The sequence below is a fragment of the Pieris rapae genome, chromosome 15, assembly GCF_905147795.1.
Source record: "Pieris rapae chromosome 15, ilPieRapa1.1, whole genome shotgun sequence".
Lineage (NCBI taxonomy): Eukaryota > Metazoa > Arthropoda > Insecta > Lepidoptera > Pieridae > Pieris > Pieris rapae.
Window position 1 is genome coordinate 4673121 of NC_059523.1, and position 15803 is coordinate 4688923.

At 32.4% G+C, this 15803-nt stretch overlaps 2 protein-coding genes across 2 annotated transcripts; both read left to right on the plus strand.

Annotated features, from left to right (window-relative positions):
* Positions 1 to 94: 94 nt before the first annotated feature.
* Positions 95 to 1295, plus strand: LOC110994362 (peroxiredoxin-5, mitochondrial). Its single transcript, XM_022260962.2, has 3 exons — positions 95 to 289; positions 372 to 638; positions 986 to 1295. The coding sequence occupies exons 1-3, from the start codon at positions 185 to 187 to the stop codon at positions 1181 to 1183; spliced, it is 570 nt and encodes a 189-aa protein (XP_022116654.2). The 5' UTR covers positions 95 to 184; the 3' UTR covers positions 1184 to 1295.
* Positions 1296 to 3415: 2120 nt separating this feature from the next.
* On the plus strand, positions 3416 to 15783 carry LOC110994368. The gene is made up of 16 exons (XM_045631494.1): positions 3416 to 3614; positions 4958 to 5085; positions 5328 to 5376; positions 5469 to 5577; positions 5908 to 5985; positions 6639 to 6846; positions 7208 to 7249; positions 7387 to 7432; positions 8156 to 8237; positions 9387 to 9515; positions 9909 to 10067; positions 12209 to 12538; positions 12949 to 13003; positions 13688 to 13910; positions 14802 to 14956; positions 15286 to 15783. Exons 1-16 carry the CDS (start codon positions 3484 to 3486, stop codon positions 15378 to 15380), a joined length of 2019 nt encoding a protein of 672 aa, XP_045487450.1. The 5' UTR covers positions 3416 to 3483; the 3' UTR covers positions 15381 to 15783.
* The last annotated feature ends 20 nt before the right edge of the window (positions 15784 to 15803 follow it).

A 15803-nucleotide genomic window follows, 5' to 3' on the forward strand; every position in this document is an offset into this window, starting at 1 on the left:
TAAATTAAACGGCCTATGCCTTTGACAATTGACACAGTTAAAACCTTGCATTTACTTTGACAGTAATAAAGGTATATGGATAGAATGAAGAGTGAAGAACGAAGTACTAACATAATTGAATGATTGAACGTTGAATTATTAAATTCTGGAAATCGATGCAAAAAAATAATAATTGACCTTACAAATGTTTTCCAGTACTACACCGCTCATTAAATGTGTGCCCACACTTACTAAACAAGTGTACCGCAGAACTGTTCACTCGACAAAATTAACAATGGCTCCTATTAAAGTAGGTTTTAACACAGTCGTAATCAGTTATACTGAAGTGTTATATAATAACCGGCTAAGCTTTAATGTTTTAATATTTTCAGGTTGGCGACAAACTACCTGCAGTTGATCTATTTGAGGACTCTCCAGCAAATAAAGTAAATGTTTGTGAATTAACGTCTGGGAAAAAGGTGGTACTTTTCGCCGTACCTGGAGCATTTACACCCGGTTGCTCCAAAACACATTTGCCGGGATATGTGCAAAACGCCGATAAGATGAAGGCTGAAGGTGTAGCGGAAATAGTGTGTGTTTCTGTTAATGATCCCTATGTGATGGGTGCTTGGGGAAATCAGCATAACACAAAAGGAAAGGTAAATTTTAAAATGTTTCATTTTAAAATATTTAATTTAAAAAAGTTAAAACATGTCACCTAAATTGAGGATTCCAGAATATATAGATGTGTTACTTAAGAATTTTCTATATAATTGACATAGTATTTTGATAATCTAACAACTTGTAATTGTTAATTATTGAGTATAGCATGACTGATAAGCCTGTTGATATTGATTGACCTTGACCTTGTGAATAATGAATATACATAAGCAATATTAAAAACTGCTTCGTAAAAGCAGTTATATGTATTATTATTTTCCAAGAGTATAAATTTTTATTTTTCTATAAGATACTGTGTGGCAATATATGTTTTTTTTTATTATAGGTTCGTATGCTAGCTGATCCATCAGGTAGCTTCATCAAAGCTCTTGATCTTGGTACAAACCTCCCACCACTTGGTGGTTTCCGTTCTAAAAGGTTCTCCATGGTCATCAATGACAGCACAGTTGAAGAGCTAAATGTGGAGCCTGATGGTACAGGTCTGTCATGCTCCCTAGCTGACAAGCTGAAACTGAAGAAGTAATTTAAGCAATCTCTATTAATCTCAAAAATACATCCCAGCTTTTAGCTGTTCTAGACTTGAAGCAACCCTTGTGATATGTATATTTTAATGTAATAAATATGTATAAATATTATGTCAATGTGCTCTAATTTTAAAATGTTAATACCTGGGGTTATCCTTTCCTATTCAATCTGGTTATGATGTACTTCATAATTTGTACTGTTAAGTGATTAGGTTTGTTGGGTTACTAAAAATATATTTAAACAATACAGATTACATAGCTATTGCTCTGCCGTTTTGTAAATATTTAACCAAATGTTCTGAATTGTTCATTTCTTAGGCTTAAGAGCATAGTTATTATACTCATAAAGGTTCAAAATAAATTCTTGATTTATAATCAGATATTCAGTATTTTTTTTGGTAGTGCTCATTAGATACCAATTATTATTAAATAAAGACAAAGTAGCACTCTTAATTTAATTTTTTTAAACTTAGTTTGCTTAATGACTCATGACAACATAGAGAAAGAAAATCTATGAAGGAGTAGTCGCCTGTCAAAATATACATTATTTATGTTTAATAGCGTAAAATGGAAGTTTTATCTGTTTCTCTTTACCATCAAATTTAATTGACATGAAGGAGACAAAGATGTTGATGGTATCATAACTCACCAAAAGTCTACATACTAGATTCTCCATTTATGTATCGAATTTTGTCAACTAATATTGTATTCTATAAAATTTGATTTGAAAAAATGATTAGAGGCTTAAATATACAGGCCTAAAATTTAGCAGATTCCCCTCTAGACCATAATGTATTTGTAGAGACATTAAAAATCGCTACCTTATGCCGGCCGCCGCCCGCCAGGCGTACGTCATATACTTGTTAGGCTAGTGGGTGTGGAGCCCAAAGGGAAAATGCAGAAGTACGTAATACATAATTTAAACGTTTTTGCAATCGAAATAGAAAAGTATCATTGGACATGAATTCAAATTCAACTTTCTATAACATTATAATATTGACATTTTTTGTAACGAGTCTATGGTTAAACGAATTTTGTCTATCTATGGCTTTGTAAAGGGTTTTTCAACAAGAACTTTGTTTTCTAAAACAAAATAAAACAAAGAATTTAGAGGAAAATGAATAAAATTTTTATTGTATTACAAAGAGAAAAGTTTGGCAATTATTAATGAAAAATGATATCTGGCAAATGTCCACCACGACCACGCTGACAGATGTTGATTCTTTCATCAAAATTTTTAATCACTTTTTGGCAAAATGGAGGGTCTATTTCGTTAATGACATCACGGATTTTGAGTTTTAAGGCTGCAATCGATTCGATTGGCTCCGTATAGACTCTGTCTTTAACAAGCCAAATCCTGTCGCAAAATTCGCCATGTTGTGCTTTTGGATAACCCCAATTGTTGAGAACGTCGTGAAATTGACAAATTTTGATCTTCTTCAACACTGTGGCTCACGGCGGCGATGTTTTCTGTTGAACGACCCGGTCGAACACGTGTTGGTGTTGGCACATTTTGTACCGAGCCTGTCGACTCAAATTTCGCGACCAAATTCTTAACAGCGGTCTCAGAAGGACGATTATGCTGGCCGAAAATATCACGAATTTTACGAAATGTAACTTTAACAGAACCACCATTTTTATAGTGGATTTGAATTATTTTAATGCCATTTTCGAGCGAAATTGAATTCATTGTAATAATTGCCAAAGCACCTACTACGAATACCGCCAAAAACTAAATGTCAAAACTATCACGTTATCGGTGTTGCCACAATTGAAAAACAAACTTCTTGTTGAAATACCCGTTATAATAATAAATAATCTAAGATTAGATTATTAATTATTTATTAATTTAGTTTATGCTAATTGCTAAGGTGGAGCCTAACGCAATTGCTAAAAGAAACGCCCGAGTCTTCGTCTTATTACCAGGCTTTTAAATATTAAAAAAAAATAAGACGCTACATTTCCATAAACAAATTTAACATCAAAACATGGTTGCAAAATTTTCCCGCCAAAGAACAAACGGGCAACGATTATTCTTTCTAAATCCAGTAGGTACTTCTAAGTTCTAAAGCTTACAACTCTCACCCTAGTGACAGTGAATAAGAATTAATATTATCATTTACATAATTACATTGAGATTTAAGTTTTTATTTCATCTTTTTGAGTAATTCAAAGTTTTTGTAAAATATTTTAAATTTTGATTTACCTATAGCATTTCTAATCAATATTTATATTACAACGGCATTTTTTACTAGCATTTTCATATAGACTTAAACAATATATTTCCTTATAAAAAGAAATGTTTTACCCCGTCGATTCTTTGAAAAGAGGTGGTAGATTTTATTTATGTTGGGTTGCGGATTCTTGGCCACAACGTTTTCAAGCCATTAATAATCGTCAAATTTGGTCTCAAGACATTAGACGAATATGGTAAGTAGGGATGGCGATCTGAGATCGATTAATCGAAGAATCGATTTTTCGAGCAGAAAATATCGATTTTTTAAATCGATATGAAGTACTGTGTCGATTCACTGAATCGATATATCACCCTTGAAAATCGACATTCGATTTTTTCTGTTTTGGTATAAACCATACAATTATTTGCATTTAGTTGAATGTGCGTGAATTATAAGAGTGCTGCCGGTTAAAGAGTTAACTACTCATAAACTCGCGAGATGGCTGTATGTTTAGTATCCTTTACTCGCCTCTCTTTAATAAAAAAGTTACGTTTGTAGTCTTTGACTTTATGTATTTATAATCTGTGACGATTGATATTGCATTATTCATTTGTTGTTGTCGTTTAATGAATACTGTTATTAGCGTAATATAAGTATTTTCATGATTGATTTTCATCAGATTTTCATGTAGTGTTTGTTGCGAAATAATAACTAATTGAGAGTAGGTAAGTAAATAAGTAAAGCGCTTCTTATTTTTTACTTTGACGCTATTATTTTCAGTTTGTTCTGTTAGTTGTGATTATCATTTAAATTTACTTTTACACAGGAATAATCAGCATTGAAATAACTAATAAGTAATATGTGGAATTCTTATTGATGGAAGTGTTCATACTTCATTCACGATTACTTTATGTCCAATTATCTATTTAACGTCAAAGCATCAAATTATTCATCTTGTTTACAGAAAAAATAGTAAAGCTCCCATTATCATTTTAAAAATAAACTATCGCTTTTACTCTAATTTTATTTTAATCAAGTAATCGCCAGGCTAGGGATGGCGATTCTTTCCGAAAAATATCAATTTTTAAAGCAATTCGTATCTTAATTAATCGATTCACATTTATTTACCAGTTATAATTCCCAATGCTTAATATTTAAACTTTTAACTCTTACCTTATTTTTTACTTTTTTGCAATCAATAAAAACATTCAGTATATAAATACTTATTTTTTTTTTATAGTTGATCTTATAGTTTGATACGGTAATAAAAATAATTGTTATTTTTGAATTCCCTGATTTTATTGATAAGATATCGTTAATTGCAATATTAATCTTGTTTTTAGTAAAATTGATACAAATTTACATTGTAAACGCAACCTTGAAAAAAAGATCGATTTTTTAAGAATCGATTTTGTAGGCCTCGATTTTTTCGTGAATCGATTCATTAGACTACGATTCGAATCGATTTAAAAATCGATCTTTTTCGTAAAGAATCGCCATCCCTAATGGTAAGTTTCTATTTTCATTAGGAGTAGCTATTTACAAGATAGTATTTTTTTCCGTAGTGTGGTTAGAAACAAATATTTGTTATTTCAGTCATGATCTACAAGAAGTAATATGTCAGGAATCACGTCGTCCGTCGAAGAGATTCTCTCTTCGGTTAACATCACAACTTATTCACGGATTAGTAATCTTGTATCATAGAAAAGTAAATGTATTAATTGGTGAGCATTTTAGTATCCTAAGATTATTAAAAAAAAAATGACTTCTCAATATTTTAAAATTACTCTATTATCCTGATGAAAATTTTATTCTTATATACTATCCCTATTTGCAGTCAATAAATCCCAATGCAATATTTTTAAACTTGCCCCAATGTGTGTGTGTATGATTTTCATGGAATAAATTAGCAATTTTTATTATTGAATGATGACTGTTTTATCTACACTAAGAATTTTTGTTATAGGTGATCTTTGTATGATACAAGCTCATGCAATGCACAATACTAACAAGAGGTAATAAACTCTATATTTTTGCAGTAGAACAATTATCAACAAAATTTAATATTGTATGTGTATCATTTATTAAAATTTAAGTATTTTCTTAGGCGTAAATGGGTAGATCAAGTGAGAGTTCATGACCCAAGATCAGCTCAGATACCCAGACTAGTTATTGAGGAAGTCGGAGATGAACAACAAGTAGAAGAACTTTTACAAGTACAACATTTATTTATAGTTTACAGATACAAATTGTTTCTGTCAATTTAAAAACAAGAGGAATAGTGTTTTAATGGAATTAAACGTTTTATAAATTATGAAAATTGGTAGGCTTAAACCCCAGTAAACAACGGGTTTAAAATAATTAAATGCCTATTAATTCATCATCAAATAACTTATTAGCATCAAGTCCTTTTAAAAAATTTAATAAGGCTTTGTTATTATATAGAATTAAATTTAAGTTACACATGAAACCAATTGGGATGTGCCCTCATAAATTGAACAAAATGGTGATAATTTTAGGTTTTTTTTCTAATGTTTGTTTTACAGAGAACTGGAAATATAGTAGTCTCTGTAGAAGATATAACATTGCGAGAACCTACCCTACCTGAAAATCGACCTATTGATGTAAGTTTTATAGTAGATATAAAATTTAGGAAGCTATTGATATTTGATTTCTTTAAGTTTTGTTTAAGAAAACAATTATATGCGCTGTATGAATGGGATTTTTAAAAATCGGTTAGAAGACGGATAAACAGTCGAACTAGTCGTGCGTTCGAACCCTGGCTTAACACCATGGTTTTTACTTGTAAGCAACGGGAAAGAAAGAACATTGCTAGGTTACCTGCGTTAAACCTAATATTATACAATCATCTGTATAACAAAAAGAAAGTTATGTCTGCCCCCATGGGCCACTAGATTCTTTAATATTTTAAGCTCCTGGCTATGGAGGTGTTGTTACAGGGGCAAGAATATTATATATAAACGATTGACGAAAAAAAACCCGTGATATTATGATTAACTAAACCGGATACCTTAGCAAAGTTTTTTTAATCAGCCAATGTTATGTCACGTGTGACGTGACAAGGCGTGTTGCGTTAGAGATTGTTGACCAATCACAATCAAACGAAACGCGACATCGTTTCGTCTGTGTTTTACTTTTTCTTACACTTTGTTTCGGGTGTAGTAAAGGAGAGGACTTAACTAAAACGAGAAATATTAAAGAAAATCAATCGAAATTGTCTTAGAATTTCTTGAGAACTTGTATTATGTTTGGGCAGGATGGCTTCGGCGAAATGCACTTAGATCTGCCGGTGATAAATGATAGGACGATCGAATTGATGCTCGGCCCTGATGGAAGTGCGGCACAACAGAGCGTTATAGACCCTTGGGGTCTGTCGCCCGACCGGTTGATCGATCAGTTGAGGGTTGATAAATCTGCACATATGGAGAGGGCGTCGGATCATGACATTTCTCTATTCAATAAAAGTACATATAATTTGTTATTATCGTAACTTTTTGTTTATTGTAAGTCCGTGAACGCGATTACCATATTCTAATTCGTATCTCAAATCAATCAATCTCGTCCAATATGTGAAACTTCATACATATGAAATTGTTTCACAGTTTTTATGTTTTAGAATATGGGGCCTAAGTGTAAGTACCTACAATTTAGAACGCGCGAGTCGATTTTTAACCGAGATTTGACAGTTAAGAGTTGACCTAGTTCGCACTTGGACGTATTTCACTCAAGTCGATTAAAAAAACACAAAATACATACATATATATGTATATACATTTTCGTGTGATTTTGTTTTAGTCAGGTTATTTAATAAATTTGTAATTATAGCCACCGGAGCCGAACTACAAGCCCCTGGTGACTTCGGCAAAGGTAACTACATTTTTTCGTATCTAAAACAATAAATGTCAATTACTTTCTGGGAAGCGTCTAGAACCAGTATTAAAAATATTAAAAAAATAAACTATCCTGACGTATCGTTTTATCGACGTTTTTGTGTTTTTCCTCAGAAATTCCCGATATCCAGTTACCCGAAATACCCGATCCCCAAGAAATGTTAGTTCAATATTCTTTTCCAGTACAGCTAGTTATGTAGATGTGTATTTTCTAGATTCTAGATTCATCTATGTAATCATGGTTGTTGTAAGGAGACAAATAAGTAGACATTTGTTCGTAGTAGGTATTCCTCTCTCTTCTCTACCTACTGTATAGTTGTGTTTCAGGAACAAATTCTGAGCCTCCTTTGTTTATTAGTTACAAAATATAATAGTATAGGTATAGATTAAGTACATCATTTAGTATTTTATCATTTATCATTTAGTAAGTCATGTAGTAAGGTTAAATAGGATATTATAAACATTACGCCAAATACAAAACAACACAATACTAATGATTACTGATTTCAGTCTACGTTGCAGTATAATAAAATAGTAATAAAAATAGTAAATAGACAATATGAATAAGAAGCCGCCATTTTGTTAAACACGGCGTATGGCGTATCTTCATTCTTTCCACGCAACCCCGAATTTTCATCTTTTTACGAACTGTGTATTCTATAGAAGCGGTTGCCTAGAAACATCGCTCCAAAGCGATAAGGCGGCCATTTGCTCTTCTTTTTTATGTAATTCTGTCAATTGTATTTATTTATTTACTAATTTATTATATAAAATCATACATTAAAAAAAACAAGTGACGTAAGTTATTAGGCAACGGTGGCTAATAAGCGGTTTTAAGAGAGAAAACAACATATATTCAGAAAGATTCATAATTTTATTACAGACAAATGGAAATGGTCCCACATGAGAATGAAAACCGAAATATGGAGGCTGAAGATATTTTATTAGAAGAAATTCCGATCGAGGTAAGTGTTTAATGATTGTTTTATGATTATTTTATTTATAACACATTTTCATATAAACCTATGAATAAACCTATTCTGAATAAGACGACAACACGAAATCTGACTTTTTTGTCAAAACCTAATGCGTTTCTTAAATGCAATGGACTAACCGATCGGTGTGCCCTATGAGAGCTAGAGAATTTTATTTGTTTTTTTTAGACAAATTAATAGTAAGATTAAAATAAACGTACTTTATGTAATATTAGTGTTATATTGTCACAATTTGTAACTACCGTCACGTTGCCTATTATTATTTATGTTTCTGCGACCTGGGCATCAGCAGTGAAATAGCTTTATGTACGCAAAACTCTGGGCAAGCTACAACGGTTTCACTGAACGCCTCCATATTACTCTCAGGCACACTGCCTCTGGATTTTAAAGTACAACAGGAAGCTACTATGTATGAAGCCAGAAGAGGTTTATCTCCGAGCGGATTAGAGGATCTTAAGATAGAACGAGGGTCATCATTTAAGGATCTAGTACACCCTGCAAAACAAACAGGCCTACATTTTAACATCGTTGATAACCACGAACGGCCGGAAAAGGAAGAAATGCTAAATATTTATACCGATGGTAGCAAGAGTAACCACAGATTCGGCTTGAAGTCAGATCAGATAGTGTTACATCTCATTATAGAATGTCCTGTATTTGGAGCAACAAATCGTATAAAGGTTACAACCGCGCTAGCGCATGAATATAAAATAGAAATATGTAACAATATATGGTTTTTGTATGCATATATATGTATATTGGGAAATTTCTTAATGTATGTATATATATATGTTTGTATAAAATATTATAAATATGTATAAACTTAGGATTCGCACCACAAGACTCGGGGATATTGGTAAATCTATATTTAAAAAAAAACTACCGTCACATTTTGTTAAAGATTGGTTGTACTTTGAACATGCTTTAATAACTACCTACATTTTCTATAAGTTAAACATTACTCAATGCTAATGCCATTTGTTTATTAATTACTTGTCGTAATTGCTACGTGTCGTTAATTTTTATTTAGCAGGATATGTCTGTCAAATTATCTTTTGTTAAATAAGTTACGGTACCAAATTTTAAACTATAATGCACCATAGAATTAAACAATTTTAGGAATACCAAGCTCAGCAACATACAAGGAAACGCAAGCGCATCGTAATGAAGATAGATGAATGTACAAAGTTAGGAAATGCTTACATGCGGTCTCGGGTTAACGATATTAAAGTGGAACAGCGGTGCCAGGTATGTAATAGTATTAGAGGTATGGGACATTTTGTCAGATTTGATATGTTCACATATCAATAACCCGACAGAAATTTTTTATTGAATTTGATTTATTCAACGAAAAGTTATATCCGGGAAGGGTGATTTTAATGGAAAGATCAAAGAATGTACGGGTAGTTGGCTCCCTCTTGGAATGATATGTTTTTGAAACTTTGCCGGTATAATTAACCTCATATAGAAAGACATCGAAACTTGTACTACATATACATACATGGTTAATATTTAAGTCCCGAAATGACAAATCGCTAGGAATCTAACTCAGAATCTCTTGGTTTAAAACATAACACGTCAGTACCATCGACGTAGGCGTTTCAAGCATTCTTGAATTGTAAATGTACGATAACTATTTAGGATCCGGCCTCCGATATATCACGAATACAAGTATCCGTCCGACAAATGTTACACCGTCCGACATGCGCGGGCGCACGCATCACGCACAATCTAGGATTTGTAATCAGGAAGATGTACTTGAGCAGCCTTTGCAAGTTAGACAGATGTGACGTGGCTGAGGTAAGATTTTAATATCATTAATTTTATCATTCATTAATATCATAAAAACCAAAAATTATCCAAGAAACATTCTCTATCTGTTCTGATTTCTGTATCTGTTTCGTAAACATTTTTTTATCAGTAGTTATATGTCGGCGTTACGTCGAATTATCGCATCCAGATTCCATTAAAGGGGACTTGCCATTATATCGTTGAAGATAATGACGTCAGCAATACTGAAGTCATAGATTAGTTTGTTGGCATCAGCTATTTAATTTCGACATTAAAGTCTATATTTTAAAGGCTTCTGCTTGATTCGACCGCTCAATCGAACTGAGGGCCGCACCAATCAGTTCCAGGTGTATTTATAACAACCAGAATTTGTAATAAACAAGTTTCGTGACATTTCGGGTACACGTTTCACGACCGAATACGAATAGACCACAGAGTCAAACTTCAGTCATAGGAGTGAGTGTCAAATAATACTTTTAGATTTTAATGTTATTCTGTCTCTAATATTATGATAAAGTAACTGTCAGTAATAAAAAAATGACTCGGGAGTCATAATTATTATCGACCATTGAAAAGTCGTAAATTATAGATCTAGCAACATTGACAAGCTAAATGAACTGGTCATTAACGGTTTTAAACTTATTAAATTCACCATAATGACAATGGCAGATGAAACTCACACCATTGCTGTAACATAAATAATAAAGTCTATGAAATTACTACAGACTCACTCAGCGTCACAAATTACGAGATCTAGCTAACACGTAATTCGTAAGGCATCACAAAAGACAAAAATCTGTGGTTCCGTCTAACAACCTCAAGAGACCTACGCACAAGTAGTCGTGTATATAGCAATAGTGTACTAGATAACACTGTTAATTACAAGGCTGTTAATTTGATTATCACAAAATATCGAAGTTTTTGATGTGAAACATCTATTGCCGCACGTAAAACCGATTTCTGGCGTGGCGACGCGTCGCCACACTATATGATATGCAGTCTAAATGCAGTAGTAGATTTCACATTAAAATTATTTAATGAATATAATGTTTATTCAACAAATAGTCATCGTTATCTGGAAAAAAATCGTAATATTTTATTTTATCATTATAACATATTTATTTCCTATCACAGTCTGTTCTTTTCTGCATATTACTTTTGAAAATAATATCGATGTTTCATATCTGCCAGGCGTCCCGAGACGGCTCACATTTTTTTTAATACATCGAAATTATTGCTTTTTAAAAAGTATGTAAATGAAAACAAATGTATCTCAAGATAAAAACAAAATCGCCTGATTGTTTAAGCTTTAGAGGCACTCGTGCCTCTGAATTAGCTCCAGTTCAGTTGTTATTGATAAGTCAATAAAAGGCGGTCTCGGAAAGCAGACTAATTTATTAGCATTACTAAAAGCAGGTAGTCGGTAGATGCTACATGCACCTATATTAATTTTATTTGTCTTGTAGGTAGTTGAAAATATTAGTAAACGTGAGTAACAAAGTGCAATTCTAATAGTTACGGCGCAGACATTAAGTAGAATGTCATTTGTATTTTCATATATTAATAAATGTTACTATAGGAAGTGTATTATAGGATATTAATTAAGGTTTTTACATATTTGTATTCTATTAAAATATTAACTTAGGGTTGTTTCATAAATATGGTTTTTATAGTAGACAAAAAAATCAACTTCTGCGCAATTGAAGGTCCTAGCGAAATTATTTGTTGAGAACAACAGTATTCTTTAATTGAGGAGAAGTTTATATGTTTGTGTTTTTGTTTATGCTGTCTTAGAAATAATTTTTACGCTATACACGCTCTTAAAATGTCGGGGTTCGCCTGGGTATTTTAAAGGGACAGGGGCTAATATCCGACAGCTCAGTCAAGACCTGCGAGCGCTTGTGTCGAGCAGACCTCTTCCGTGAGCATCTAATGCTGCAGACCTTTGCACTCCAGGCCTCCTGACTTCCTAACAAAGCCAATACAATTTATGGTAGAGAGAGACCTTCCCCTGTCCCTGAGTAGTATAAGGCTTTTTATTTATTTCTAGGATATTTTAAAATACGTGCGGAACAGGCCGGAATAGGCATTAGTTATACAGGTTTACCTTGCGCCCTCGTTGCAAGACTTACCTATCTACCTTCTTTCAGGTACCAATGATACAAAGGCAACATCAGGATACAATGATGATGGTAAAAGAAACTGAAGACCCTATGCTAGCGCCTGTGATTGAAGAACCACAGTTACTTGGCCGTGAACAGGCAATTGTTGATGCCGATGTATCTGTTTATACTTCTGCGGTCGGACCAAATGTTTCTGGTCTTGGGCCAAATGCTTCCGCTCTTGGACCAAACGTTTCTGCTGCTGGAAGAAATGAGACTTCCGTTGTATCGGATATAGTTATGGAGGAAGTTCAAGATGTATCAATTTTACCCACTCAAAAGATATCGGAAGTGCAAGTTAAAGAAGTACCATCTGCGGTAAGTTTTTTTTTTGTATATAGGTATGATAAAAAATGAGTAAATACTATCACCATCGTATATGAAATTGATTTAAAAACACCAAAATATTTTTTATTTATTTACACTGTTTAATTGTACTATTACGATACATGAGTTCCAAATATAAAATTACGAGAATATATACAACTTGAACATAGTTATCTATTTTATGCCACCTAGACCTAACTTCATTCTGTTAATTTAGTGTCACGGTGCGCGCGCATCGTAAAATTTCACTCTCATCAATTTTACATAATGCGCCTAAAGAAGTATAACTTCATAACGTTTAAATAATAAACTTTGAAAGAAATTTTGGTAATTGACTTGAGGATCTTAAAACTTATTTTTTTTCCCGTCACGAGAGTAATATAGGTTATTTTTGGTTACAGCCTAAAAGACGTCGAACTAATGGGACAAACGAAGCAAGACTCATGATAAATACAGGTACATTCATAATCTTAAGTAATGTCAATTGTTTGTTCTGTATAAATAAACAGCGGACTCTATAATTAATAAGATAGAAGAAGATAATAGATATTTTTTCCAATATGATTTATGAAAATCATATCAAATCCCTTACAAATCAAAAATCAATTTCATTTTGATTCCAGAAATGCGTGCATATGTATGTAAAAATATACCCTATATATTTTAATTAAAACTTAATCATTCAAATATAAATTAAGTTGAAAAAATCATATGTACTTAAGAACCTCCTTGGAATTAGAACTTGCTAGAACACAATGTACACTTATGAACGTCAAAAAGAAATACATATACATTTACATAATTCTAATATTACATTTATTGCCAGTTCATCAAGGGCGTAGGACGGTCGAGAAGAACTGGCAATAAACTCTCTACTCTCTTTTTTTCGTCAGTCAATCTTAAATCTAGTTTCAAAAGCTTTAGTACGTATCGGTATGCGATAGCGCTCGAGACGATATATGTGAATAAGAATATGGATCTTAATACATCATTCAATTTAAATATTCATTTTTAAAAGTCAAATAAATTTCAAACTGAGTCCGTGAAAAATAGATTAGTACTATTTTGCTATCTAATTTGTTTTTTTTTACATTACATTATGTATAAAAGGTGTATTTAAAATCATCTGATATTTTTCAGATAAAGAGAACCAACCGCCCAACAAACAATTGGACCATCTCTCTGAAATGCTCCACGAAGCTGGAATTTCCGATATACCTGAAATACAACCGGAAAGGGAAGTTGAGAATAGTCTAAGGAAAAAGTCCAGCGAGAACAGTGAGACTCCTTTAGGAAGCCTCGATAGGACAAAGGTGTCGTTGGGAGATACTGACAGCTGCACAGATTCACAAAGGATGATAAAGTAAACAGTATATTTTATTACAAGTGCGGAAAGCCTGTCATTGCAAAAAGTTCCGACAAATGTCTAGACGCAGGTTCGGAACAAGTTGCAATGACGGTATCGCTATTTTTAAAAGTTGAGAAAAAAATAGCATTTTAATAAAACTATTTGCTTATTTTCTCTTCTCTCCACGCAATAAATTCGTCGTATGTAGATATGTAGCGACTTTTTTACGTTTCCGGTAAAATGTTCTCCGAAGCATTTTGTGCAATATACTCAGTTCAGGTGGTGTTAAGCCAAATAAAATATAGTATCGAAATTACTCATATTGTTCAAAAAACAACTAAATTTGCAAGAACATTTTAGGAAAATGGCGCTAACCTGAAAAGAATATATAAACAGAGTTTTTTTATGTTTTCTTCACCCATTATGGGTACGCAAAGCGAACTATACCCATACTGGCTGTAATCTTCAGTAGATTTTTTTCTTATTGACATGAAATTAAATTTAATGAGGTGAAATGAATTGAAACCTAACCTAACTCATTGAATCCAATCATTCTGATATTGAAACAAATCAGTAACTTCTTTTTAGAAATATTTGCATGAAACATAAAAACTTCTATGAATTTTTTAGTAAAAACTTCATCGTTGTTTTTTCTTTTTAATAGACATTGTTTTGACAGTTGGGAAAGAGAACGCACGAGTGCGGAAAAGTTAAAGAAAAAGCACGAGTGTGTAATAGCCCACATCCCGAACGCTATACGTCCCTGCAATACGCTTCTTACGCTATTGAAATATTAAAAAAAATTGCCTATGGAGAAGTCTGATGTAACGAACTGGATTTTGAATGATGGTGTCGCGTAAAAAATATTTGATGAAGATTTTAAAGTAATATTACGAAAATTTTCAGGAAAGATTGGGGAACATTCAGCACTATGGTCAGAATATTCCAGTGTAAAGCAGCAGGATGTGATCCTCTTAATATAAGGGTACTTCTCGAGCGGGGTCCGGTTTTACCCGGACATGGCCGGCTAACCGCCGCTAAATGCTTCAGCTCGTTATTAAGTTAGTATAAAATATTTCTAAATAAAAATATATTTCTGGTTCATACAGTAGCACTGCTTATCTTTATTGTATTTAATTGTATTATTTATTATTGTTTTGTATTTTTCTTATTGTATTATTATTATATTTAATTTGATTTGATGCACAAAATTAATACGCGGATTTCACTATAGAATGTATCAAAAGTCATATTAATTTGCTAGATTAATTTCACATTACAAATAGGCTAAATTGTTTTAGTCTTTAAACCCTATATTAGAAGCTTAACATTTCTCAAAATAGTATCACCAACACTTTCGTGATAATCTATATATCTCTTATCTTTTCAGAACTTAAACAACAAAGATTCATACGCATTGAGAAAAATCCTGTTACCCTAGAAATAGTGGATATCAATCTAGGACCCAGATTCGACAGAACTTGATTATATATTACTGTCAAATGTGTATTTAACTTTTATATTTTTATTAATTGTGGTCTTTTTTCTTTGTTCAAGTGCCCCTCCATTACTGGAGGTTGGCCGTCAGTTTGTATTTATTGTGGTAGGAGTCACTAAAATGTAACCAAAGTAAATATAAATTATATTTCTTTGTTACTTTTGCCTTCTTAATAGATATATCAACATTGGATAGTTTATTAGTTTTTTAATATTTTTTGTAATGTGTTTTTGTATGTTGTATCTTGAATAGTGGTCTTCTTTCAAGCGAGTTTCAAATTATACTTATTTTTTATATTATTTTTATTTTCGATATGGTGGGGAAAACCATTTTTTGTTAGTGTTTTATACGTGTCTGGTACATGTTCTACAAAAATATAAGGTTTCTGAATATATTAGTTTTTTATTTAA

Excerpts from the sequence above, each read along its gene's own strand:
- LOC110994362 (XM_022260962.2), top strand. The coding sequence starts at position 185 with ATGTTTTCCAGTACTACACCGCTCATTAAATGTGTGCCCACACTTACT. Across the intron at positions 290-371 it reads TAACAATGGCTCCTATTAAA|GTTGGCGACAAACTACCTGC; the intron begins GTAGGTTTTAAC and ends TAATATTTTCAG. Across the intron at positions 639-985 it reads AGCATAACACAAAAGGAAAG|GTTCGTATGCTAGCTGATCC; the intron begins GTAAATTTTAAA and ends TTTTTATTATAG.
- LOC110994368 (XM_045631494.1), top strand. The coding sequence starts at position 3,484 with ATGTTTTACCCCGTCGATTCTTTGAAAAGAGGTGGTAGATTTTATTTA. Across the intron at positions 8,238-9,386 it reads TAGAAGAAATTCCGATCGAG|GAATACCAAGCTCAGCAACA; the intron begins GTAAGTGTTTAA and ends AAACAATTTTAG. Across the intron at positions 10,068-12,208 it reads ACAGATGTGACGTGGCTGAG|GTACCAATGATACAAAGGCA; the intron begins GTAAGATTTTAA and ends ACCTTCTTTCAG.